General features: G+C 36.9%; 1 protein-coding gene across 2 annotated transcripts in view; it reads left to right on the top strand.

Moving 5' to 3' along the window:
• The first annotated feature begins 5,118 nt into the window (after positions 1 to 5,118).
• Positions 5,119 to 26,721, top strand: part of LOC112051676 (tyrosine-protein phosphatase Lar) — a 75,146-nt gene continuing 53,543 nt past the window's right edge. For both annotated transcript variants that reach the window (XM_052885824.1, XM_052885823.1), the window contains exons 1-2: positions 5,119 to 5,316; positions 24,667 to 24,777. In XM_052885824.1, coding sequence (XP_052741784.1) covers positions 5,172 to 5,316; positions 24,667 to 24,777 — 256 coding nt within the window. In that variant the 5' untranslated portion in view covers positions 5,119 to 5,171. The remainder of the gene's footprint in view (positions 5,317 to 24,666; positions 24,778 to 26,721) is intronic.

Genomic DNA, 26,721 nt, shown 5'->3' with positions numbered 1-26,721 from the left:
CGGTCAAGTGAGTTTCTAAGCCCGGGCCTTATTACCTGAAACAATTGGTTATGTTTTCAAACTTATTATTTGCACACCACAATAACAAAAACTTTAATATAAATATATAGATGTTAATAGGTGTAGGTTCAGTTAGGTAGATCCAATTCCGATAACCTCGCACCTGGATAGAAGCAGGCGTTACTTTGCGGAAGTTCATCATGAATAGATAAAAAATTATCTATATTTAATGTCTCTTAATTTTGATTATTTCTACGATAAGCATTTACGAGTATACAGGACGTGATGTCAGTCGTTTATCATTATCAACCCATATTCGGCTCACTGCTGAGCTCGAGTCTCTTCTCAGAATTGGAGGGGTTAGGCCAATAGTCCACCACGCTGGCCCAATGCGGATTGGCAGACTTCACACACGCAGGGAATTAAGAGAATTCTCTGGTATGCAGGTTTCCTCACGATGTTTTAATTCACCGTTTGAGACGCGTGATATTTCATTTCTTAAAATGTACACAACTGAAAAGTTGGAGGTGAATGCCCCGGACCGGATTCGAACCCGCACCCTCCGGAATCAGAGGCAGAAGTCATACCCACTGGGCTATCACGGCTCTCAGTCAGTCAGGATGTCAGTCGTTAGTGGAGAATAATTCGGCGAACACAAGAGAAAAAAGATACGCTCTTTGAATCTAAAATGCCTTCTCTTAGCGTATTCTAATATTGTATGAATTGCTTATATCCGTTATTTAGGACATATAGATTATAATTCCAAGAGAATTATTTCTTCGTATTTAATATAACCGTCCACAACAATACTTCAAAATTTCAAAGTACGAAATACAAGCAAAAGTTATATGAAAGAATGGCAGTTCATACTTTCACGATAAAATTCTACTCAGCGTGCATTTTCAACATTTAAAAAGCAATCTAATGTGGAAGGCGAACGAAATTCTATTTTAATATCTACGAGATAAGATTCAAAGTTAGCCAACGTGTTAAAAATTTAGGATCGGACGCCGGCACGGGAATATCAACTTTATCTTGAGTTAATAAGATCAATTATCGTGTAATCGCTTTAGGGTGATAAATTTTACACAAAGTTGATATTAATTAGGCAGGCTGCTCGAAGCTTCACCGCAAATTGTAATATATCGTACAGCCCGTTATATTAACTGCCCATATAAATTAATCTTTGATTGTAATATTGAGATAGATTGCTTCGATTTTGTAAAGATTTCTCTGGTATTTTAAATAGTTGATCTAGACATCATTTTGAGTAAAATTAATAAATACTTGGTTCATTCGTCGTGGCTTTGCCGTGAGATTAATTTATCTCATAGCTAAAAAGTCTAATTACATATTTTTATGTCATGCTGAATTTAGGCTATAGAGTGTAAAAATGAATGGGCCGTACATACAGACCAACCAACCGACGCTTGAAAAACAGAACCTTTAGAGACTCAGGTAAAAATGTAATAAAGTTAATTTACTTTCTTTCGTCTCTTGTACATTGGAAAAGATCTTAATGCATAAAGAATATTATCGGGTATAGTAGAAAGCTAGTTATTAAATGAGTTGCCATAGCAACCGTGCGTATGTGTGCATGCAGGCCTTCATCTCGATCGAAATATGATTATCGTAGATTGTTTTTGCTTATGGCTGTCGCGGGATATTGCACCAAGACCATGTCATAAGCGAAAGCGATTTATCAATGTCAGATTTTGAAAAAAGAAAACGTTTTTTTTTATTATTAACACTTTCGTTTTAACGTGTAAATGCAAAGTGGAAGTGGAAGTAAACCAATAATTTGGAAAAGGTCGAGGCCTTCTTAAAAACGGATATCAAATTTCATAGCAACTATATGAATGTGGTTTTATTAAAGTCCCTACGAAAGGCCTATGTCCAACATTAGACTGTTGATAGGCTGATGATAAAAAATATATTGTACAACATTCTTCATTTAGCGTCGCCCATTATATATGCAACTTATCAACAATTTATTAGTCCCATTAAATGTTGCTAATTGTAGCTAAGTTTCTTGTGCCCATCTACCATCTGTCGACATATTTCCAAATAATTATTAAATTATCTACATAAATGAACAACAGTAATAATTTTCTGAAATGAGCAAAGACGACAAATTTCGTGTCCTTTCTGTGATTTATTCCCAAACAGCATCTCACACACAATTTGTTGCTCACTTACACGTGCGAACATGTTCGATGCACTAAAATTCGTTAGAGAAAATTAAAAAAAATCCTATGCCTGTTTGAACACATTAATTCTTTCGTCATCAACCCATATTCGGCTCACTGCTGAGCTCGAGTCTCCTCTCAGAATGAGAGGGATTAGGCCAATAGTCCACCACGCTGGCCCAATGCGGATTGGCAGACTTCACACACGCAGAGAATTAAGATAATTCTCTGGTATGCAGGTTTCCTCACGATGTTTTCCTTCACCGATTGAGACACGTGATATTTAATTTCTTAAAATAATAGAACATCAATGGTAGGAAAAAAGGATGGATAAAAGGAGGCTAATAAAAGGTGAAGGTAAAAGGAAACGTTAGAAGAGGAAGGCCAAGTCTAACGTTCCTGGACTGTATCTAGGACAATCTCAATTAAGGTCAGGTCAAGAGTACCCTAAACCGACAAACTTATTGAACTTGTATAAAAGGGTTGATGAAAATTGAAGAAGCAAGGATCCTGGCAAGTTTAACAATATGATCTCTGCCTACCCCTACGGGAATGAGGCTACGGACGTATGTATGTCAATCGATTTAGCGTTCCGTTACGATGTCGTGTACAAACCGAAAAGGAGTGTGGATTTTCGTCCTCCTCCTAACAAGTTAACCCGCTTCCATCTAAGATTGCATCATCACTTACCATCAGGTGAGATTTTAGTCCAGGGCTAACCTGTAAAAATATGTATAGTAAATTATGAAGTCACTCAACTATACCTACTCTTATTTTATAATTCGCTCGTCAAAAATGCATCCACATGTTGACCCGTGACTTCAAGCTTGCTCGTCGAACATGTATTTACGTCTGAACGGAGCGTATTGCTTAACTGGTCGAGAGAAGATTTGAATGTAATTTCAGTTTTGTTGCTTAATCAAATTTCATTCAATTCAACCGTGAGGGGAGGGATTTCATTTGAGGGGTTAATGTTTCACTATCTGTTCATTTTACTGGCGTTTTGAGATTTCGTGAAGGCATTTCCGCCAATCCGTATCTCGTTCCACGGTCGCCTTGTAAATCCCTATCCGGTGGATTTCGTTATTTTGCCTCTGGTGTGCGCGAATTAAAATGTGCGTTTTAAAATTTATAGTTTCGTAATTAGTTGTTATTATTTTGCATCAATCTGAAAATTTAATATTACAACAACAACGACCTCACAATCCTCAAGGTGTACAGTATTTTCACAACTTTGTTATTGTCCTATGTTCGATTCCCAGTTCGGCTCAGTTTTAGATTTTTTTGGTCTGGTGGCCAAATTTGAATGGTGGTGTAGTGATTTTGGCATAGTTAGTTACTATTCTACCCTAAAAACTAGACAGGGGTAAGGGTATTCACTAAGTAAGCCATCCTCTTCTTAAGTTAGCTCCATACTCCATACATCTTAAACTGAATTCCAACTTAGATCTATTCCTATCGTGACGTCATTTCGATAAAACAAAACTATGGCGTCACAAAAGTACATAAAGATTTAGTGATATTTTTTATCACTAGAATACAGAAGTCGCAAGTCAAGTATTAATTTAAACATGAAAGAAAGACAAAGAGATAAAAATCTTAATTGATCTTATTTTGGTTTATTGACTTAGGCTTAAGTGTGGTCAAAAAAAGAGTTCAATGACCACTTATGAAATCAAAGGATGTTTCTCGTTTCATTATTTTTAAATAGCGATAGAAATACTCTTTAACGATCTGAAGTATCAGGAACAAACAAGGGTCGGTCGGAGATTAGTTCCTCATCAACGAATTTTCGAGACGGCCTAATACTTTTTGGGTTAATGAGGGTTATTTGGAGTTGAATAGAATAGATATTTGTTTATTAAAAATATTTTAGGGGAATTATTTGTTTCATATTTTGTTTATAGTTGTCTTATTGGTCTTGTGGTGTTGAGTTATATAAGATACCTTTCAATAATAGGAGACTTTTGTAACAGAGATGGTCCGGGAAGTAATACTGCCATGCTTATTCCTACCATTCACCATTTTATAACAAGTAACAGAACATTTTTTATTCGATGGATGGATCGATTACCTATCTGCAAAGTGCCTGAAGACAAAAGTCTTCGAACAGTGCGTGTTTGCCAGTGATGACCTATGGATCCGATGTGATGATGATGATGAATATAACCCTACTTATTCTTGTCACCACTCATCATTGAGTATACAATAGGAGAGAGGCTATGGAGCATAGACCTACCACCCTGCTCCAGTGGTTAAGCGGGCGGCTGATAATATTTGACTCTCATAAGCAACGACTTAACGTGCAATCCAAGACATGGGGTATAACACCATATATTTCCCAAATCGGGTCTGAGATATTTTACTAAAATATCTTAGAATAATGAAAACTTCAATATTTTATAACCCAAACCAGGACTTCATCTCGGGACTTCTTGTACTGAAACCAATAACCTAACCACTGGACCAAGATCCACTGCGAATACGAAAAATAAAATGACGTCACTAAAAGCTAGTTTTTAAATTATTATTGATAACTAGCGGACGCCCGTGACTTCGTTTGCCTCTAGACCTCCTGACTCCGGCACTATCGCAAAATCCGTTCTTAGCGTATGTCTACTAAGGTAGCATTTCGATTTTGGCGACCGCGACCTGCAACCGCGACGGGAGCACAAAGCCCGAGACCGGTCGCGCGACCACTTTTGTTTAGTGCTCCATATAAATTCATACTAAGCAGTGAGTCGCGCGGTTGCAGGTCGTGGTCGCCAAGAACGGAAGGCTACCAGGTGCAATATAATGTCGTTGGTCTACTAACTGTAAACTACCTTTCTGCCAAATTTCATTTTTGTACCTACGTCAATCGGTTTTCGTTATTTTGTGATGAACCTTTAGCTTTTACAGATAGTTTATTTTTTCCATTGTTTGTTTACAGTGGACAAAGCGCCGCCCGGTTTCCCGTCCATCGCACCACCGCCCACCACGATGGTGGTGGAGGTGGGCCACACCGCCACGCTGCCGTGCCAGGCCAGCGGCAGCCCAACACCCCGCGTGCGTTGGCTGTGGAACTCGCTGCCGTTGGACGTCGCGTCCAACCCACGTTACGCGTTGCTGAATGATAAGATGCATGGTAAGTCATACAATCTAGATCTTGATCTGTAATCGCGCATATCTTTCGTTTCTAATGCAACTTCGTTGTTAGTGACATTTTAATTTTGGCATCCTCTATGCATACAATAGGCTTAGTTGACACTTTTTTTAATGGTTTAAATGAATAATTATCGTTCTACTACTAGATTGAAAAAAAATATCATATTTATCGTAAGACGTAGTTTAGGGTAAAGATAAATTACTAATTATTCACATATGTAGGCTAGATCGTAATTTTATGAAGTACCAAATTGGTATTTAACAACAGAGAAAAAAAAATCTAGTAGACACCTGCGACGTCGTCCGCGTGGGAACTCGTTAAAAACTATTTAACTATACCCTTATAAATTATTTTTGCTTTACTTTTACCGTTTACGCAGCGCAGCGACATCCCTTATATTCTTCATTAAAAAAATTAAATAACTATGGATTACAATGTTAATTTGCACTAATATTTAAAAAAAAAAAATTAAAAAAAGTGACCGGTGACAGTTTGCACCCCAAAAATGAGTGGATTAATATTATTAAAAGAGAATCAAACAAGAATTTCCTTATTAAAATTAAACTTCGTCATCTTGTTCCAACGCTATCAATTAATTACGTTAAATTAGTGAGAGAAAAAAGCCGTCGGGATGAATTTAATTTTCGACTTAATGAAAGTTCTCCTATTACCATAGATATTACATGTCAAGATACGCTGCATCTTCATTTATTTTTAAAGGATACTACTAGCCATAAAATTTTGTAATATTAAAAATATTCCCCTCTAGCTGACGCCGCGCCGTTCCACTCGCGTAATTCCCGTTCCCGTAGGAATAGGGGGATAATATATAGCCTATAGCCTTCCTCGATAAATGTGCTATTTCACACTGAAAGTATTTTTCAAAACGGACCAGTAGTTCCTGAGTTAAGCGCGTTCAATCAAACAAACTCTTCAGCTTTATAATAGTATAGATTTTTCAATCAACTAAGCGAATGTTCCGCTAAAGTTAAGTTCAGTTAGTCCGGGCGAGCTGGACTGGGGACTATGTTATAACAGAGACTATGAAAAAACTGACAATCGCCACGGCATGCGTCCGCTGCTAGATATAACGCAACTTATTCGTAAAAGCTATAGTGAGCTTTAGAGTCTCTTCTAAGCAATTTCCTTCCCGATACCTCATCAATTCTTACAATGAGTGCAGTATAACCATAGATTTGAGAATAGGTACAGAGAGTATAACAGTAAGAATGAACTATTTGCGACTCGACGAACCGTATCATTTACAAAGCTATCAGTTGCGTTATCGATGCGTTGCGATATCATATTAATACTAGTGTCTGCATTCTATAAAACATGACAATTTAATTGACGAGCCTTTATGACTAACTCAGTTTGAATTCCTAACTTTAGTACTTTCCTGGGCAACATATTGTTCTATTTAACTGGTCCTTTATGTATGTCAATGTCAGGATGAATTCAATTTTCGACCCAACGAAAGTTTTCCTTTTGCTTACCCTGAGATAGGGCGGTAAGACAAAATATTAATTAAATATCAATTTTGTGGACACGAAAACTTTTGCTACTTTGTTTAAAATTTAAATTGATTGAAAATTGAAATCTGAATTAATAAAAATATAAAAGCTGCTAATTTAAGTACTATAAATTTTAAGAGTGCTATGATAAAAAAGTGAATATTTGTTAATTGAATTGATACCAATATCTTACAATAAAAAATAATGATTTTTTATGTGTTTTTCATGCCATCATGCAAATGTCGAAAATAAAAGACCATAACTATTGACTAAATGCAGACGATATTGTGTGTAGAAGTATTATGAAGGCATAGTAATGCTTGTATCTATTCAATAATGCCAGTTTTCCCACCTTTGACAATCAAATTTTTGGCTGATGGAAGGCTTTGCTCGTGGCTCGTTACCACCCTACCGGCAAAGACGTACCGCCAAGCAATTTAGCATTCCGGTACGATGCCGTGTAGAAACCGAAAAAGGTGTGGATTTTCATCCTCCTCAACAAGTTAGCCCGCTTTCATCTTAGACTGCATCATCACTTACTATCAGGTGAGATTCTAGTCATAGGCTAACTTGTAAAGAATAAAAAAAATGACGGATATCCTACAGCGCTCGTAATACATACATCACTCTTCCTCACCGGGTTGCTGTAAATTCTTACACATCCGTGCCTAACCGTGCGTATGGCTAAACGATACATATGAAGTCAGCTCACGTACTTGTCAAAGTTAGTGGTGGTTTTCAACCATTTTCCTCTCATTGGCAGGAATGTATTCGCCTATGATCTTGTATGGGAAAGCTAGTTTGTAAGATACAGCTTACAGCTGTATTGCAATTTTCAAGAAACACTACCATTAAAATGTCTCTACCCTAACCGGCATCAGAGAAAGACCATCTGAAAGCTTTCTTATATGTACTAATAAAGTAGCAGTTGTCTGGAGTAGTAAAACCGAATTTTTAAAACAAAGGACGGTTATGTCAGTTATCAGGTCGCACTTTGAAGCAAAAATATCGGCTTTAGATGCATCACGAAAGACTTCTATTACAACCGACAAAATTTGGTAATTGTTTGGGGTGCAACAGAGAGGCTCTACTCACAAAGGCCTATGCTTAAGTATCAGGGAAGTAGTCGTAGTAGTAGTATCATCACCTTGCATTGCTTGATTCCTTCATTACTTGCTTATTAAGCTAAACAGCATTTTTGTTTAATATATGTATTTGACAATGCTTACATGCTCTATAATATACAATAAAACATCAATAAATCATGCTAAATAAAGTTATTTTTAAGTTCACATTACTGCATACATTAATACTGGCGTACTCTTTGTGAATGCAAAATGTAGTAAAAATACTAATACGCACATTTTAAAAATGCAATGAAATATGTATGACTTTCAACGAATTATATTATAAAGTACAGGCCAAAATGTTTTGGACAGATCCAACTTTTATAAATTCAGATTTATATCCATCAGAGCGTTAATAAATTTCACTTTAATACTATTATGCACTTCGCGGGAGTTACCTACGAGTAAAAGTAATTTAAATTCATCTAACCCGTGGACTTACCCGAGGCTCCTAATCTCATTAATTTAAATTTATTCGAGGATTATTTTGCGGTCTTTATTAATGAGTTGTATTAGATCGGGCGGAGTTGTGGCCTACAAAGGTTCATTCGAACGGGAGAGTTTAATTGCATTGTTTTTATATCGCCTTGAACGTACGAATAATAACTTCAAATCAAATCAAATCAAAAATCATTTATTTCAAGTAGGCTCAGTTTACAAGCACTTTTGACACGTCAGTTGACTATTTGTAAAGATTCTACCACCGGTTCGGAAGGCAGGTTCTGCTGAGAAGATACCGGCAAGAAACTCAACAGTTGCTCTTTTGAAAAAGTCATACAGTATTATAATTTACAATTGATAACAATTACAATTTCTTATAGTTTTATTTCCTGTGTGAAGGTGGAAGCTGATCCAATGGCCTCCAAGCGCTTTTACCAACCAACTTGTGTTAGTAACCCACACTTTTAAACTCAGTGTCGGCCGTTTTTCTTCTTCCTAAAGAAAAGTTCACAGAACCTTTAATTTTAGGTTCAGTCCATCTTTTTGCCTGTCAAAACCCAAGAATAATCAAACTCGGCTATGGTCTTCACTTATGACTTCGGAGTAAATACGACAATAGTACCCTTAAAAGGAGTAACAGTTCAACAGTTTTGCTTTCTATTTCTTATACACTTCATTATTATTTTAATAAATCGTCGTTCTTTAGTAAGTTTGTTACCGGTCCAAATGAGGCTCTAGAACACTCCAATCCAAGACTTCCTGGCGGATTTACCAAAACGAATGATATTTGAAATTTGTTTAATGATAAATTCTTAATTTATAAATTAGTTAATTCTGACAGACCGTTTGTCTTTCGCCCGATTCTGATTACCGTTTCTGATTAGTCTTGTGTATTCTTCTAAAACTTTCATTTATGAATTTGGGCCGCGTTGTACGATCAATTTTGTCATTGATCACGACCACTAACTAGTCATAAGGAATAAAAAATAGTCACCAAAATTAAAAAAGTGACTGTGATTTCAATTAATGTTTAATTGATAATGCTGTGGCAAAGATATTAGTGCGCTAACTAGGAAGATAGTAAAGATTCAAACTTTCTAATTCGATTTAATTTTATTCAACAAATACATGTACAAGTTAATGTTTAATTGTCAATATTAAATTGAAAAAAAATTTTTTTTGGTTTAATGTGATAATCTTCAAACCAATGTCTTAAAGATGAATCTCAGTCGGCCTTGTTTTTCATTATCACACACGCAGTGATTACCTTATTTAGTTTTTTTTAATAGTTTAAGTAGTTGTTAACTGTATAGTGTATTTTATTATGCGTATATTAAGATAAACGCCCGTTATGATAAGTCCTATTTGCCTTCCTCTATTCCTATTTAAAAGCACCATAAACCTTACAGAGGCCTGTGATATATGAGTTGGGAATGGGGATATTAAATTAAACACATAACGGGTACTTACAATTGCAGAGGTCTTAACAAGAGTCCCTTGTCGTGAAGGTGGCCATAACTTTTATAGGGAATTATTATTTTATAGTCCGTTATTGCGGGACTATAAATTATACCTTCGCGGACCAAAGTCGGACTTTTACGATCTTTCATATGGTGGTGTTAATAACTGAACTTGGCCACAAAATGATATCTTTACCCTGTGGACTTTAATCTTCGGGTTTTTTTTTGTCATAAAGTTGTATTTTCTGAAAATATAAGGTTATGTGTAACGCCTTTTTGATCTTTTAGGGCTTAGAGGCTACGATCCGTAAGTCATTTTGTAGCTTAAATACATGTTTGACGTAGCCATGCCGCAGCACATACTCTCAGTAGCCATGGCGTAGCATATATACTTGCTCGCCGTAGCTATGTCGCAGGATATACACATGTTTGACGTAGCCATGCCGTAGCATATACTCGCAGTAGCCATGGCGTAGCATATATACTTGCTCGCCGTAGCTATGTCGCAGGATATACAAATGTTTGACGTAGCCATGCCGTAGCATATACTCGCAGTAGCCATGGCGTAGCATATATACTTGCTCGTCGTAGCTATGTCGCAGGATATATACATGGTCGACGTAGCTATACCGTAGCTGCATATATACATTACTAGCTGACACCTGACGCTTCACGCGCGTGGTCCTCGTTCCCGTAGGAATACGGATATAATATATAGCCTATAACCTTTCTCGATAAACGGGCTATCTAACACTGAAAGAATTTTTCAAATCGGTCCAGTAGTTCCTGAGATTAGCGCGTTCAATCAAACAAACAACCAACAAACTCTTCAGCTTTATATATTAGTATAGATATAGATACTTACTAGCCGTAGCCAAGACGTAGCATAAACATTATGCATATACATGCTTGCCATATCTATGTTGTAGCATATACTCGTTTACTTGCTAGCAAGCGTAGCTATGTCGCAGCATATATACATGTTTGACGAAGCTATGCCGTAGCATATATCATCATCATCATCATCATCATGTCAGCTGATGGACGTCCACTGCAGCACATAGGCCTTTGTAGGGACTTCCATACATCACGATACTGAGCCGCCTGCATCCAGCGAATACCTGCGACCCGCTTGATGTCGACAGTCCATCTGATGGGGGGGATCAACCCTGCCCATATATACATTACATACATACATACATACAGTAGCATATTACACATACATTATACATACTAGCCGTAGCGATGACGTAGCAAATATATTAACTATCAGCATAGATTTTATTTCATTGAAGTTATACTGCAAAATAATTCTAAATGCGCTCTGAATTCATGAATAGCCTTGGTTGAGTTAATAAAGAAATTATTTATTACTTAATTGACTTGAGCTTGAAATTGAACTCGGGATTTTTCATTAAAAAAGTAACGCATACACCGGAGGTCATATTTTATTGAATAGATGGGAAAATATGATATGTTTTCGTACTGTTTGTTATCATTACGATGTTGTTATCATAAATTTATATGCATGTGCTTGAATTACATAAATTTACATAATTACGCATTGTTGAAACATTATTTATTGTGATTTTAAACGGCTAGTATCAAATTTACATTTGTTTGCATTTGTTACGGTGTTAATTAGTTATACTTATGCTATAAACGCCTCAATAAAAAAACAAGAAATCATCGTTTTTATTATATATAAGTAAAATCATCATTATTAACCCATACTCCGCTCACTACTAAGCTCGAGTCTCCTCTCAGAATGAAAGGGGTTAGGCCAATAGTCCACCATGCTGGCCTAATGCGGATTGGCAGACTTCACACACGCAGAGAATTAAAAAATTTCTCTGGTATGCAGGTTTTTCACGATGTTTTTCCTTCACCGTTTGAGACACGTTATTTTTAATTTCTTAAAATGCACACTACTGAAAACTTGTAGGTGCATGCCCCGGACCGGATTCGAACCCTCATAAGTAAAATATAAAGATAAAAAAAATATATTGAATTGGTGTCGAATAAAAGTCATTATTATAGTGTTGATCCCGAAATTACATTATAATTACGGATGAAAAAAATTAACTGTTCGTGGGCGGTTCATCCAAAAATCCTTTTATCCAAAACTCGAGGTAGATGTAGCGGTGATTGCGGCCTACTGGGCGAGATTACGACTAATTTGCATACAAATGCCTGCTCCCGCAACTTTGAATGAGACGCCGCGGCCGGCTGTTGTTCTAGCAAAAACGGGTCTTAATTCGTACAACAATAACAGTGCTGCGGGCGTGGTTTAACTTAATCGGGACCGTATGTCCTCAGCAACGCCCCGTGTCTCTTACAGATGCAATGTGTTTTATTGTCTACTAGAAACTTTGCTACTTGTACTTGGGAAGCATCGATCGTAGAATCGTAGATCGTAGATTTATATCGATGTTGGGAAGTGACTAGTACCTAATCTTCATGTCAAAGCTTAATATAGCTCAGAATACGTGGAACATTTTTATAATTGATTACTCATGAAGTTAATTTTCCGTGAGTAGCTTCATCTTCATGAGACGCTCAACTTTTTATTTATGATAATTCTTGATTCTGATATCAAACTAGGTTACCAGGTAATGAAAACTTCTGAGCCACGAAGATGATGTACCACGCAACTTGTAGGACATTGTGATTGTTAAGTTTAATTACTATTAATTAGGCAATAGAAAAACAGCTGGTTAGTAACAACTTATAATAACCTCGTTATTGTTACAAGTTGGGAGGAGGTGAGTTTTCCAAAAGTTGTTACTAACCAGACGTTATTTTTTACTGTTGCTTAAATAATACTTGTACAACTTAACAGCCACAATGTCCTACAAATTGCGTGGTAACCCAGTTAGCTACCGGTTGAGACACGTGATATTTAATTTCTAGAAATGCACACAATTGAAAAGTTGGAGGTCTTGACCCGGACGGGATTCGAACCCACACCCTCCGGAATCGGAGGTAGAGGTCTTATACACTGGGCTGTCACGGCTCTCATATATACAAAGTAAAAGAGTATAATCAGAAGATTTGAAACAGAATTTAGTGAATGTAGAAATAATATTTCCAATTCGGTTAACTTTAAACCAGCTATTGACTTTGAATCATCAAATAAACACATCAGTTCGCTCGATAACCATCTACTAACTCAACAAAGTCATATCATAAAAGGCCACTAACATTTCTGAGATACCCACTAAATGAATCTGTGTAATTAAATCAAAATGTTCCACTTCAAGAGCCCTTCAGTCGCTTCAACTTGTAAACTCTATTAATGTAAAAGGTCTGGATGAGATAATTGAGTAGATTGCGTCAATATTCTACATCACAGCCAACTTAAAAGAAAGGTTCTTTTAGCGAAATATTACTGCGTTTTGTGGTTATAAACGAAAATTGGAAGGTAGCTAGTACCTAATATATTCGGACTAACGTACTTGAACATAAACAAGAAAATCGAAGTAATTATTCGGTAGATATTATTTAAGTACCTACTTAAAATATTTTTTTTCATTACCTCCCCACATCCTTTGGAAGTTTGAAAAACGCGAGTCTCCGATCCTTATTATTATTTAGGCAGCCAAATGCACAACAATATTTTTTCCCAGTATTTTTTTTTGGTTACTAATATTACAAACGACGAACGATAACGAACGGGCGAGGCACGTCGCGCAGCGTGTGCAAAAGCGTCCGATCCGAGCGGTGACACTCGCCTGTTTAAGTCACCCCAAACCTGTACGTTTGCATTAAAACACGGACTGCGCCAGGTCTCTCTTCTAGCCGTAAACAAATCACTGAAACATAGTTTTAAAGTATATACAACTTTTCACTATATCCAGTACTGGGTCGGGAAAGTGCAAGCTTCGCCTTTGGGGCTTGCCGGTAATCAAATAAAAATGCACCGCTACGTGGTAGACCCGGATTTAACGTATACCAGAGAACAATAAATAAATTTGCTATAAATGATATAAAACATTCTTTCTGCTTTTTTATTTTATTATTTTTCAACTGGTTAACTGTCCGCGGCTTCGTTTGCTTGAAGTAGATCTTTTAAATTCTCTCTGAAACACGACTTTTGTACCACATGACCAAGGTGCGTATGGAACCCACGTAAATTTAATTTTACGTTTTCAACTAATTATTATCACCATGATCGAAATACAATACAAGTAAACTAAGCCTAAATGAAATAAATTAATATTGACTATTGATATATTTTTACGTAAAAAAAATAATAGTAGTCTTGGACTATATGTTTAGTAAGTCGAATCTTAAAACGGAAATACTAAAATAATTTGTACTCGTATATACACAATATTATGTTATTTTTAATTTCATAATTCCATTAATCTTTGTTCACACATTCTTTTATACTCGTAAAAGATAAAATTGTTAAATACAAAAAATATATAAAGTTGTTTCAAATATAATGTTTAATAAAAGCATAGTCTGAATATATTACAAAAACTGACACTTTTCGTGAAAAAAATTCCGCCACCAGCATCGCAAACATGTCGGGCCAGGGCAAAATCGTGGAAGTTACCCCCGGGGCTACCCGGTAATCAAATAAAACAGCGCCGCTACGTGAAGGGACCCGGGGATTACCGTAAGCCACAGGACGTGGGGAACTAAAATAAAAACACACCGCAACGGGCCTCCTTTTATTTATTGTTAATGCCCCATAGTTCCCACGGTTTAGTCATTTGTCACATTGCTAAAGCGATTTTGACTTCGCTCTAGGGAGTCCTATTATGACACTATCCCTGTTAACTTGGACTTTTGTAATAAAGGCGGCGCACACATCTCGGAGGGCGTATTATCGGCAGTGTCCCAATTCCCTAGACAGCCCTTTAAGGAAGACCCTGCTTTGTTGACCCCATAGAAAACTCAATAAAGAGGCGATAGAGATATAAGCGTGATAATATCGCCACACAGGTGACATTATTATACACTTCCAAAAATTCAAGATACTTTGCAGTGTAATTTGTAACTTTAATACTGTCAACTACATTGCATGTTACGTTCATTATTTAGACTGTTGTATAAAAATTAATGTATCAGAATGCGTAGTGATTCCACAATCGACCATCTAAGACCAAGTTTAGTTCACACTGGTCTCTATAGAATCAAATACGTCATTTATATTGTCTTGTTATTAAGATTTGTCAGGTTTACACAACTTTAACAGCCGATGGACGTCCACTGGTGGACATAGGCATCTTGCACAGACTTACGAGCACAACGGTCTCGAGCCACGAGCATATTGCGGATCCCTGCAGCCCGCTTGATGTTCTCGGTCGTAATGAGCGGGATCGACCAACACTGCGCTTTCCGGTGTGGAGTCGCCATTCCAGCACCTTAGGAACGTCTATTGGCACTTCAAACTATGTGGCCTGCCAGTTGGAACTTCAGCTTCGCGACTCGCTGGTCTATATCAGTGACTTTGATTCGTTTATGGATTTCCTCAATTCTGATTCGATCACGCAGAGAAACTCCAAGCATAACTCGCTCCATCGCTCGTTGAATGACTTTGAGCCTTCTAGTATGGTACATTTTGTTATCCATGAGGTTTGTGCCCATGCTATGACCACGCTAGGCATGCGAGTTGGAGAAAAACAATCAGAAGACAGTCTGCAGAAATTGTTCAAGACTTTTTAAATGCTCATAGTCCAGTACAAAGTTTAAAGTTTACTCCATCAATTCTAATATACGCTGGTTCCACTAAGTCTTAAATATCTTCGCAGGGAAAAAGGAGTTTATTTCTCTTTAAACCACAATATTTTTCCTTCCCATCAAAGAGTGTGAAAAAATACTTCAATTACATTAATTTATTTTTTCCATTCTTTAAACGTCGACAAATTTGGGTAGTACACTTGGCTAGCACTTTTGGCTAAAATAAGCCTGAAACATGGTGAGAAATTCGCCAAGGACCCTTATGCCGCCCTTCAAAGAATGTTGGCAATCGTCGCGGCTGTTTTTATTTTTGTCATTGCAGCCCGGTGATGGAGCGCTGAGCACTCTTGACCTACCTACCGACTGCGCCAATTTGGTACCTATCCATCGACGTGAAGCTTTTTTTTATACAACTCGATCAATGCGTCGCTGCCAGAATTGATATTACACCAATATTGCTTGCTTTATTAGCAATTTTGGCAAAGATGCAAAGTTCATCACAGATCTTGGATACATTAGCAACTTTTTTGTTTATCCTTCTTGCTATGGTAGACTTTGATTCCAAATGTGTACTTACTGGAACGGTGCGAGAACCTGTTATATTTGGGTAGATTAGACAATAGAAAGAATATGCGCTAAAAGCGCAAAATGTAGGAAAGAAAATTTTATAAAACTTTCAATTTATTTTCATTATTTTGGCTTGCCGAAATGGCCAGTATTTTTTGTTACAATGGAATTATTGTCTTCAACTACTTTTTTAATTCCAAAATGAAAATCTCTTCTTGGGCACCCTATTTATCTGTTATCGTTATACTTGTAGCTCGCAATAACTGTTATTATACAATATGTTCGTGTTGAAACAATTTTTCAGCTAATGTTTTTATTTTCCAAGCCATGCAAGCGAGGAAAGTTCAAGATCCTCTCATATATTACTTATATACATTTCATCTACAAACCCTGTGTAGGTGTAACAGAATACACGCACATTGTTCCTCACAACAATCTCTCGCGCCCTCCGTCAGCCGGAGCATATAATATTCAAGGGTACTCATATTATACGCGCATTATTTTTCAATTCATCATCCCATGTCGGATTGATACCCATAAATTTCCTCGCGCCTTGAGACCGAGGCTCCCGGCTGCCGGCTCCCCATATTTTTATAGCACCTTCGCGATATTAACCTTCCGGATGAAATAGTGTACAGAACTACTGAGGGAAAAATTCCACCCTTTTTCACCTGGTAAGTGTTACACTTTGATAGAGTGTTAGAGCTTTTCACTATACTAATAGCATTAACAACTGAGTCTTAGGGCCATAAATCATTTCTCTATATCTATCTCGCTTGCACTTATGGGTCTTATGGAGCCGTCTAGTGAAGGGTGTAACAATGAAAGACATATTATCGATAAGTAAAGTTTATTATCGTATCTTGTTCACAAAATTAAAAAAATTAACAATATTTGATTTAATATAATACATATTTCATATTATATAATTATTAACTAAATAAAATTAATCTTCATCTGAGTCTTCATCATCAGAATCTTCGTCTTCTGCCAAATTTATTATATATTAGTATCCATAGTGCGCAACGAGTAACACATGAATGTATTTATTTAATTGCAGTAAACACATTTATAGCAAAAAAAAATACGCAATGCAATTACATTAGAAACCGACCAATCAGAATCGTCCAAATCATTATTGACTCATCATTAGCACGTGCGCAGGTAGCCGTTTATCGATAATTAGGGTGCGCAGGTAGGCGCGCTGCACATTCCTATCTTTTTTGACTTTTATGACCGGACGACTCAGATGATAATGCGCATACTATAGTGTTAAGTGTTTAACTGTTTAGTGATCTCTCTAACTTCTATAAATATAAAAAAGCCCCCGCTGGGTCTGTTTGCACCAAAGAGGAAACATTTATCGCTCGAAAACTTTTTCACGAGTTTTAAATGCGATTTTCACCAATAGTGTGATGTATGAGAATAGCTTACGTGTTATGTCAAGTTTTTGTATAAGTTGGATGTAATTATCCAGTTAGTGTCATAAAGTACAACCACCTGGGAGATTACACCGAAAACGCTGCCTAAGCCCTTGTAGCCTAAAGTCATTCATCAGATATTCTACTTTCCTTCTATAAAGAAGGCTTCTATAAAGTGGTCTGCTAGCGTCATAAAAATTTAGTTAAAATCATCAGCATAAAGACCTCTTTATCGAACGAGAATAATTTCGAGCTTAGAACGGCACGTTGCTCCGATGCGGGTGGGTTGGCAGGCTTAGTGCGATAATGTTTGAATATGTGACGTTCAGTATCAGATGATGGAATAGCGTGGTTGGTCTTAAAGTCCATATGGAAGGACCTCTCCTATTTGCTTTGGCCCAGTAGTTGGACATTAAAATATACCTCAGACTAAATACTTATGGACCTGCCTCGCTAGAAGTTACTTTTCTGTAAAAGTATATGATCAACGATCTAATGCCAAAAAAAAATGATTTTTTATACTAGAGATAAGGCACTAGCGCATCAAAACTGAGGAGGACAAATGTGTATAATTGTCTTAATTTAATTTAGTCGCTTGAAAATAGTATGAAATATATATACCTACCTAATCTAAGCTCGTTTTACTCAAAAATCACAGACAATTTTGTTCGTCACTGGGTGAGATACTAGTCCTCATGTAATTAGTCTGAGAAATAGACCGATAATTATTATACCATCTGATTTTTACTGCCAGAGCTCTCTAAAAGTAGTCTATCAAAATGTATTAGCCGTAGTCGGAAATTGAGTCGGTATTCAGTATGCTCTTATCGATGGGATGGACGTGAGCCGGAACTCGCCGGAAACTTTTGAAATACTGTGAAAGGGAAAAAAGTAGCAAGTTGTAAACAACGTCCGGGACAAAGGGAATCTGATTACGAGTTAACGGACACTCCAAGTTTTAACAGGTGGGGAAAGAGGGGATACGTACAATACTTTATTGTTACGTGTGGGGTTCGTTAGACATGCAAGTTTCAAATAGTCAAAGTGATCTGAATAAATTTGATTTGAATTGGCTTGTTCTTTCACAAGCAAACCATGCTGCCCTATCCTGAAATGATGCAAAACTGCCATTTCTCTAGATAAATAAATAATGTTTTCCATTTCCATCACAATACCGCAGAGACCTACACATTTGTACATAACAGTCCAACAGCCATTTGGTGTTATGGCAATTCATTTTCTAATGTTTGTTGTTTGTATGGGCAAGTAAGAGTTCATTTTTTGTTTGTTGGTTACGAATATACCTACTACTGTATTGAGTTACATTTTCAGCGATTAGTATTTTATCCCGATATTCCCTTGGAAATGAAAACTACGCGGGTTAACCCGGTGGCGGTATGCTAATTATTTAAATACCTACAAATAAAACACTACCCTAAGAAACACTAATTTCCTTGACACTGTTCAACTAAGCAACAAAACAAGCAAGCCCGACTCAACTCCAAGGATTTACGCGGATCCCTTTTAACGTTAACGTTGTAATGATCTCAGTGTGACGGATGACGTCTTAAGCCCCGGGGCGCCGCTGTATCATGAATCACGGCGCGCAATAATCATTACCCCACTCATTGCAGATGTTAGTCGCTCATAAGTGCCCGCCATGATATCGCTGTGACCACTTAAATCAACCGCGTTGGCGTAAAGTTCACCTCGCCTCCTGTCCCGACCTTAGAGCTAGATTAAACGGGCCCCCGTGATAAAGCGTCTTTGACCACACAACTGTGACCCGCGCGAGCGTTGCGGTTAGGGTTGTCAGGTAGCTGGATTTTGGCTGGACCGGTTGACGTGACATTTAAAGTTAATCACAGACAAAGACTCGTTTGCTGTCGCAACATAAGACTTGTAGTTTATTCGTAAAAGTTGACGCACGTTAAAGATTCTAGCTAACACTGTAAAATAAAAAAATGTTAAATATATAATATTGTTCTAAGATTTATGTACGTAAGTATACAAACAAATATGAACAATATGTGTTGGTGCGCTTTGTTTCTGTCAAAACGAATGTCTATATTTTAAATCCAAATCCACCGAAACACTACAATTTTGCTTGATGATACGAATACTATTGCCGAAGTGGCAAAAATACGATTATTTTATGAAATTACAAATATTATCGTTTTATTTTTCGGGATTTTTTTTAATCTTTAATCTTTGTTTTTTACAATAAATAACCATATCTGTCAGTCCTTTTTTTTATTTTAGCAGAATTAATGAACAGTAATCCAGTTTTAACCAAATCTTTTGGAGATTCTGTATTACCACCACCTTAAGTACTTAACTATGTGCGTCCACAGTTTTACCAACTTTAATAGTGTTTGGATGGATCTTAGTTATACTATATTTTATTTAGTTTCTTATGAAGGCTATTTTGTACGCTGTTTGGTTTTACTTGAAAAAATATTAGGTATATTTTTATGATTCGCCTTCCGAACTAATTGTAGAGTTTATTTGTATATGTTAATTACTCACTCCAAACGGACAGAACTGAAGTATCAAAAGTCCTTGTAATGCTTTACGAAATTCACAATTCTGAATTATTTATTCATAGAAATAAATAAATTTTGTTTTTTTTTTATTTTTTGTCAACCCTAGTGTAAAGCAGTGTGTACATCGTTTGTGTACAAGAACAAACGGGGGTCGCGGCTGGCTGGTGGCACGTAATACCACCACGGCGATCCCGCTGGACGTTTATGAATAGCGCTTATTTTTCTTTTAATTACGCCTCCCGCTGATCTGTCGACGCATTTTGTCCTCCGCACTATAATGGAACGGGCCACCGCGGAAATAAATTAAAACGAAATATGATAAGGATGGCTTTGACTCGCCAGCTATAACAATATGTTAAAACATTTATGTATTACTAGCAGACGCCCGCGACTTCATCCGCGTGTAATTACGTTTTTTACAAATCCTGCAGGAATCATGGATTTTTCCGGGATGAAAATTTTTAATCCAGAGTAAAATCTATTTTCATTCCAAATTTCAGCCAAATCGATCGCTACCGAGTAACAAACATTCATTCAAACGCGATTATATTATTAGTAGGATTATTTTTAAATCGAGTTTGTACGATATATATTAAAGATGTCTGGTTGGTTGATTTCTATCGGATTACGAAATTAATATGGCATCAAAAACAACACTTGTAAACTATAGCAATTCATGCAACTCAGTTGTTCAATAAGTTGTGAGATCCACGTAATTGCCAAGCCAATCTATTTGGAGATCAACATGTTCTAGGAGTAGCTACGAGCTTTATTAAACCGACTTCCAATAAAACAAAAATTTACAATTTCCCCTGTATTGATGATAACAAATTCAGTATAAGTTATTTGCTGTAAAATTAAACTGAAGAAGTTAATAACTATAACTTGTCTTGCCAAAATGTATATATGCTATCTTTTCAGAGTAATCTCTTTTAAAGAGTGACAAAAAGGAGCACTAAATCTGTCAATTTGTCTTATTTGTTAGAACAACGAATGTCCGTTCCGCAGTAATTGCATTCCCTTTGTTCCCGGCCCGTCCAGTGTCTACGACTCGCTACTTTTTTACCTTCAAGAGTTTCTCGAAAGTTTCACCTACTTTTGGAGTATTTTTCCCATCTCTAAGTATAAGCGACACTCTATATATCTATTAAGGACAGGTACAGAATATGCACAAGAAGAAATATAATAAAAAGTTAATAGTTCACTTCATGGTCACGAATCTAGCTTCTGTATCTCTTTTTCTCTAAGAAGAGCCTTTGGAACTAAAACTGCTGCTCCTGTCTAAACCAATATGATGGGTCAGCAGGCTTAAGATGATATTGTTCGATTGAGAAGCGATCAATATAAAGACAGTTACTGTTAGGCCGGATAACCGCAACCAACGGCTTAACGTGCTCTTCGAGGCACGGGACATGTAACACAACTATATTTTCCATTCATCAACATGCTCGAAGTTTTTCGGAAAATAAAATTAACTCTAAAACCTGATAGCTTTAGATAGATGAGGAGGATGAAAATCCACAACTATATTCGGTTTCTACACGACATCGTACCGGAACGCTAAATCGCTTGACTGTACGTCTTTGTCGGTAGGGTGGTAACTAGCCACGGCCGAAGCCTCCCACCAGCCAAAAATAATAAAATATAAAAGCTACACAGGACTTTCGAGGTGAAAAATGGCTGTAAAATTCGAGAAAACAAACCTCCATTTAGTACCTGGCAATCGGGTAAAATGTAAAAGGAATGCATTCATTCGGAGCGCAGCAAAGCGAAACCGTTGCAATTTAGCTTAAACTGTTAACTTGTATAATAAACTATGTTCAGTTTTGAAAACTATTAACAAGTTACATAACTGCAGGGTTTACCTTTCAGTTTAAATGGGCACGCGAGCATCATTGAATCAGCTCCGCAGGTACCTCGTACGTAATTGTGTTTACTTTATGCCGAGCCGGCAAAGGACATTGAGCCGCCTACACAGTGGCGTAGCTAGGTAACCAAGGGCACTGGTGAAAATAAATGGGGCCCCACTACTATCTAAACTGGTTGTTTTTTATCAACTGAAAATATGCATCAGCTCTTTTTCGTTTTCAAAAATAAGTTCAGTTCGATCGCAATTTTCTGGTGAGTAGAATTGTTTTCTTTTTTTTTTTTATTCTTTACAAGTTAGCCCTTGACTACAATCTCACCTGGTAGCAAGGGATGATGCAGTCTAAGATGGAAGCGGGCTAACTTGTTAGGAGGAGGATGAAAATCCACACACCTTTGGTTTCAACACGACATCGTACCGGATCGCTAAATCGCTTGGCGGTACGTTTTTGCCGTTAGGGTGATAACTAGCCACGGCCGAAGCCTCCCACCAGCCAGACCTGGACCACCAATTAAGAAAATCTCAATTGGCTCAGCCGGACCTCCGTTTTGTAAATCCACCTCGCATACCACTGCGCCAAGGAGGCAGTCAAATTCGAGAGTCTCCTGAGTTTGAGAGCCCCGGGGCATTGCACCGCCTAGCCCCTGGGTAGCTACGCCATTGCACCTATTACATACATATCATGCTTTTAAGTCTTATGTTTTGCCTTTGTCAGTTTGTTATGGCTTTTTTTATCTGACTTCTAAAACGGAGTTTACAAAGTTGACTTCTATAAAGAAGTATGTGTGTGTGTGTTATCAAAAACTGGTGTCAGCATTTTGATTAGATCTTTTTGTTATCTAATCATTGTCAGGCTATTTTTAATAACTGAGTGCAAGACAAAGTCAATCTCTCAAACAAAACTATTGTATTAGTAGATCACGCAAACCATGTGCCTGTACAATTTTAGGAGGTATTATAACTTAAGTTTCTTTCTCTGTCATGAAAGATCAAAGAAAATCTTTTGCATACTCAATAAAAGTACCAACTGACTTTTTTACATTATACCTATTTAGTTCATAACTTTCGTGGCCTCTTTGAAATACAGTATTGAATTGGCTGAATTTCATAACTGTTGAGTGAACACACGGCGTCTAGATAAATATAAGTCAGTGAGAGAAACACTAATCGTGTTACAAACATGTCCACGTAACCGGCAAAGACGTGCGGCCAAGCGTTTAACGCCTGGATACGATCCCATGCTGTTGTATAGGAACTGATTAGTGTGGATTCAATAAACTGCCGTACGCTTTCTTAGTAGACAAGACGCTGCTATATGCCATTTCCAATATTTTATCTAGCTGTAATCAGTCAATCAACTGGTAATGATATTCAGATTAGGTAGATATCCGGCTCGAAGGACCACTGGGAACTTCCCGGGATAAGATTCGAACCTACGCCCTCCGAATCAAAGGTAAAGTTCATATCCACTGGACTATCTCGGCTCTTATTGACGACTATTTGTTACTACTTAAATAACATGGCAAATTCCTGGTCTTCGATTAGGATGAAATTTTTCACACGCTCTGAGTTCTGATGACAATACATGACTAGCTTAGAAACGTCATTACAAATCCAATATAGCGGCCTCCCCAATCACTTTAACTATGTAGGAAAGAAAAAATCTTGAAATCTTAATTTGACCCACTTCCCGGTCTACGTGTAGGATGAAATTTTGCACACGCTCTGAGTTCTGATAGCTCATATTCACGACTATTTGTTACTACTTAAATAACATGGCCAAACCTGCATTGTATTCCAAAAGAACATAACATAATGTATTTATGTGATAGTCGCAATGGAATGCCAATGCTTCCTTCGCATTTCACTTTACGTTTTAGCAACACATTACTTTGAAAGTTTAATGCCGTATGCAAAATGTTAACTTCAAGACTTACAGTAGTTATGCTATCGTTATCGGGCTTGTGTGAGGTTTTGTTTCTTTTCATTTTGCTTTAAAGTTTAAAACTTCTCACGCTAAAAGGATGAATAACAGTTTGATACTACGAAAATCAAATGCTACGAAGTTTACCTACTCGATCGGGTTTAATTTTATGAAGTTAAAACTTCTATAAGCACGTTGTTCAAAGATTTAGCTATTTTCGTTATGGGAAAATATTATGGATTCGCGCTGCAGTAATTGTGATTTCAAGTTAACTTGTTTAAATGTGTATTTATGTATGTATTTATTTATAGTTTAACAGTGAGTTGTGTATGTTTGTTCCTCCTTTATGCTACGACTACTGAAACGATTCGGCTGAAATTTGAAATAGAAATAGATTTAGCTCAGGATTAACACATAGGCTTCTTTTCATCCGGGAAAAAATCATGGTTCTCGTGGGATTTGTGGAAAACGCGGTTGTGTTCTACGCGGACGGAGTCGCAGGCGTCCGCTATTATTAAATAAATATATTTTTAAAAGGTAGTCTTCTTGCTACTGCATCTTCTAAAATTATCTTCAGATTCATTTATATAATAAGGGCGGCTTACAGATCCCTTTTAACATAAACAAAATAAGAATAAATTAAATTTAGTAAAATAATGACCATATCTTGCTTTTTTATACTGACATGAATATACTGAAGATTTTTTTTTCTTGCATTAAGAGAGAGAAGATAGGACAATGAGTAATTATGGTTGTTTTAATCCTCAGGTACATTACAAATAGTGAAGAGCGAGGAAGAAGACCAAGGGAAGTTTGAGTGTGTAGCCGAAAACGCCATCGGGACGGAGTTCTCGAAGCCAACTTCTTTGTACGTTAAAGGTAAGGTTTAATGACAAATTGTTATTTGATAAATTTCTTTTCCCTGATTAGGGGGGAATTGTATAACCCTTCAGTACTAGAGTTAGTTTCCTTCCATATATGTACCAAATGTTAAAAAAAGGGCACGTTTAATGAAGCTGTTTGCTATACCAGCATGTAGGTTGGTGCAGACCCGCGACCCCGCGATTCACCTCTAGTTCGCGTGTTGGCATTGCTCAGCTGGGTATTGGATTGGGGTCCGAGTTTAGATTTGTTATTCTTCTCGCTTGCTGAATTTCGCAGAACTTTTAGCAGATACGTTCAAGTAATGCAGGACTAATATATCGAACAGGAGGATTATATAAACGCATTAGAATTACCCTGTAATGTTTATATATGTATGTGATAAATAAATTAATTAATTAATTAATATTGAATCAGTTTGATTCAATATTAATTAATTTATTTATTTATTGAACAATTAACAAATTAGTTTAAATTTTAAAGTTCAGAGTCTACTATCTAAGAAATCTTCGTTTAGGATGGCTCTATTGTCGGCCAATATTGGCACACACACATTAATCTCAGTCGGATAATAATAGAACTGTATTGGCCAGTGAAGTGCTATATCTTATAAATGATAGGGGAAGTATATTAAAATGAGAAGAATTTAGTTCCTCAAAGAAATGAAACCGTCCATTATAATTTGGATCACACATAAGTGTGGAGTTTAAGAATTTACCTACATCATATTAAAATCGAAATTACATGCAAATTAAATTAACATTTATAACAATGAAACATATAATTCAAATTAATAATTTAACTACTTCTTTCTACTACACATTCTTAATGACAAGGATGCATTGAGGTTTTCAGTTTTTTAATTTCTGAAAAATGGTACATATTTTTTACTGATATTAATTGTTACTTTTAATTAAGTATCGTTTTTAAGGAGCATCTGTCCAGGTTCATATCCGTGGGTTCTGCCGTCCAAACTACCGGAGAAAAAATTAATTTAGATGCAAGGCAAATTTGACTCATCTAGAACGCTTGTAAACCCAGCTTGCTAGCACTAAACGAATCAATACAAATTTTATAAAGCTGAAGAGTTTGTTTGTTTTCTTGAATGCGCTCATCTCAGGAACTACTGGTACGATTTGAAAAACTCTTTCAGTGTTAGATAGCCCATTTATCGAGGAATACTGTAGGCTATATATTATCTAACTAAGACCAATGGGAGCGGAGCACCAATGAAGAATACTCGTATTTCAAAATCGAGGTTTTTTCCTATTGAGAAATTATGCTGCGTGCGCTGCGTAAACGGTTAAAGTTTCGCAAAAATCATCTATGTCAGAATTGTTCTCCTTTTAAAAGTTCTAAAAAAAGTCCGCGTCAGTTCCTGCGGAATTTGTGTAAAACGGAAATCCACGGGGTTCGCGCTGAAATCCGCTAGTTTGAATATATAATTAAATTAGAATAACATTTCCACTCTACGTATAAAACACGGACTAAAAGAAAAAAAGTACCTAAACAAATCGATAGAACTTCACTTAAAGCCCTCAACAAATTTACTCTAGCCCACAGCACGCAACTCCAAACGGGGACGCCGTTGGCCACAAACACGTATGTTTGCACCAAGCGCTATTATAGCGCTGTTGAAAATTATATATGGCAGTCGTTATTTTCCAGCGCAGCGCTTTATTATCAGCTGGAAAGTAGGCTGCGGAATAATATTCGCGGTACGTTCGCATGAGATAGCGTCGGTAGTCGGTAGTCGGTGCGCTAACTACTCGTATCTCACTTCAGATTGTCGTGACTGATTGCGGCCTGAGTGCCGGCGATTTATAAAACGACATCTGCATGAGTTCGTTGATAACAGTTTTTTTTTGGGTTTTTTCTCTATGATGATTTTGATAGATATTGAACATATCTTCGTTTATATGGCTTGTTCCGCACCCATCT

The sequence above is a fragment of the Bicyclus anynana genome, chromosome 15 (genome assembly GCF_947172395.1).
Source record: "Bicyclus anynana chromosome 15, ilBicAnyn1.1, whole genome shotgun sequence".
Taxonomy (NCBI): Eukaryota; Metazoa; Arthropoda; class Insecta; order Lepidoptera; family Nymphalidae; genus Bicyclus; species Bicyclus anynana.
This window is presented reverse-complemented; position numbering and strand designations above follow the sequence as displayed.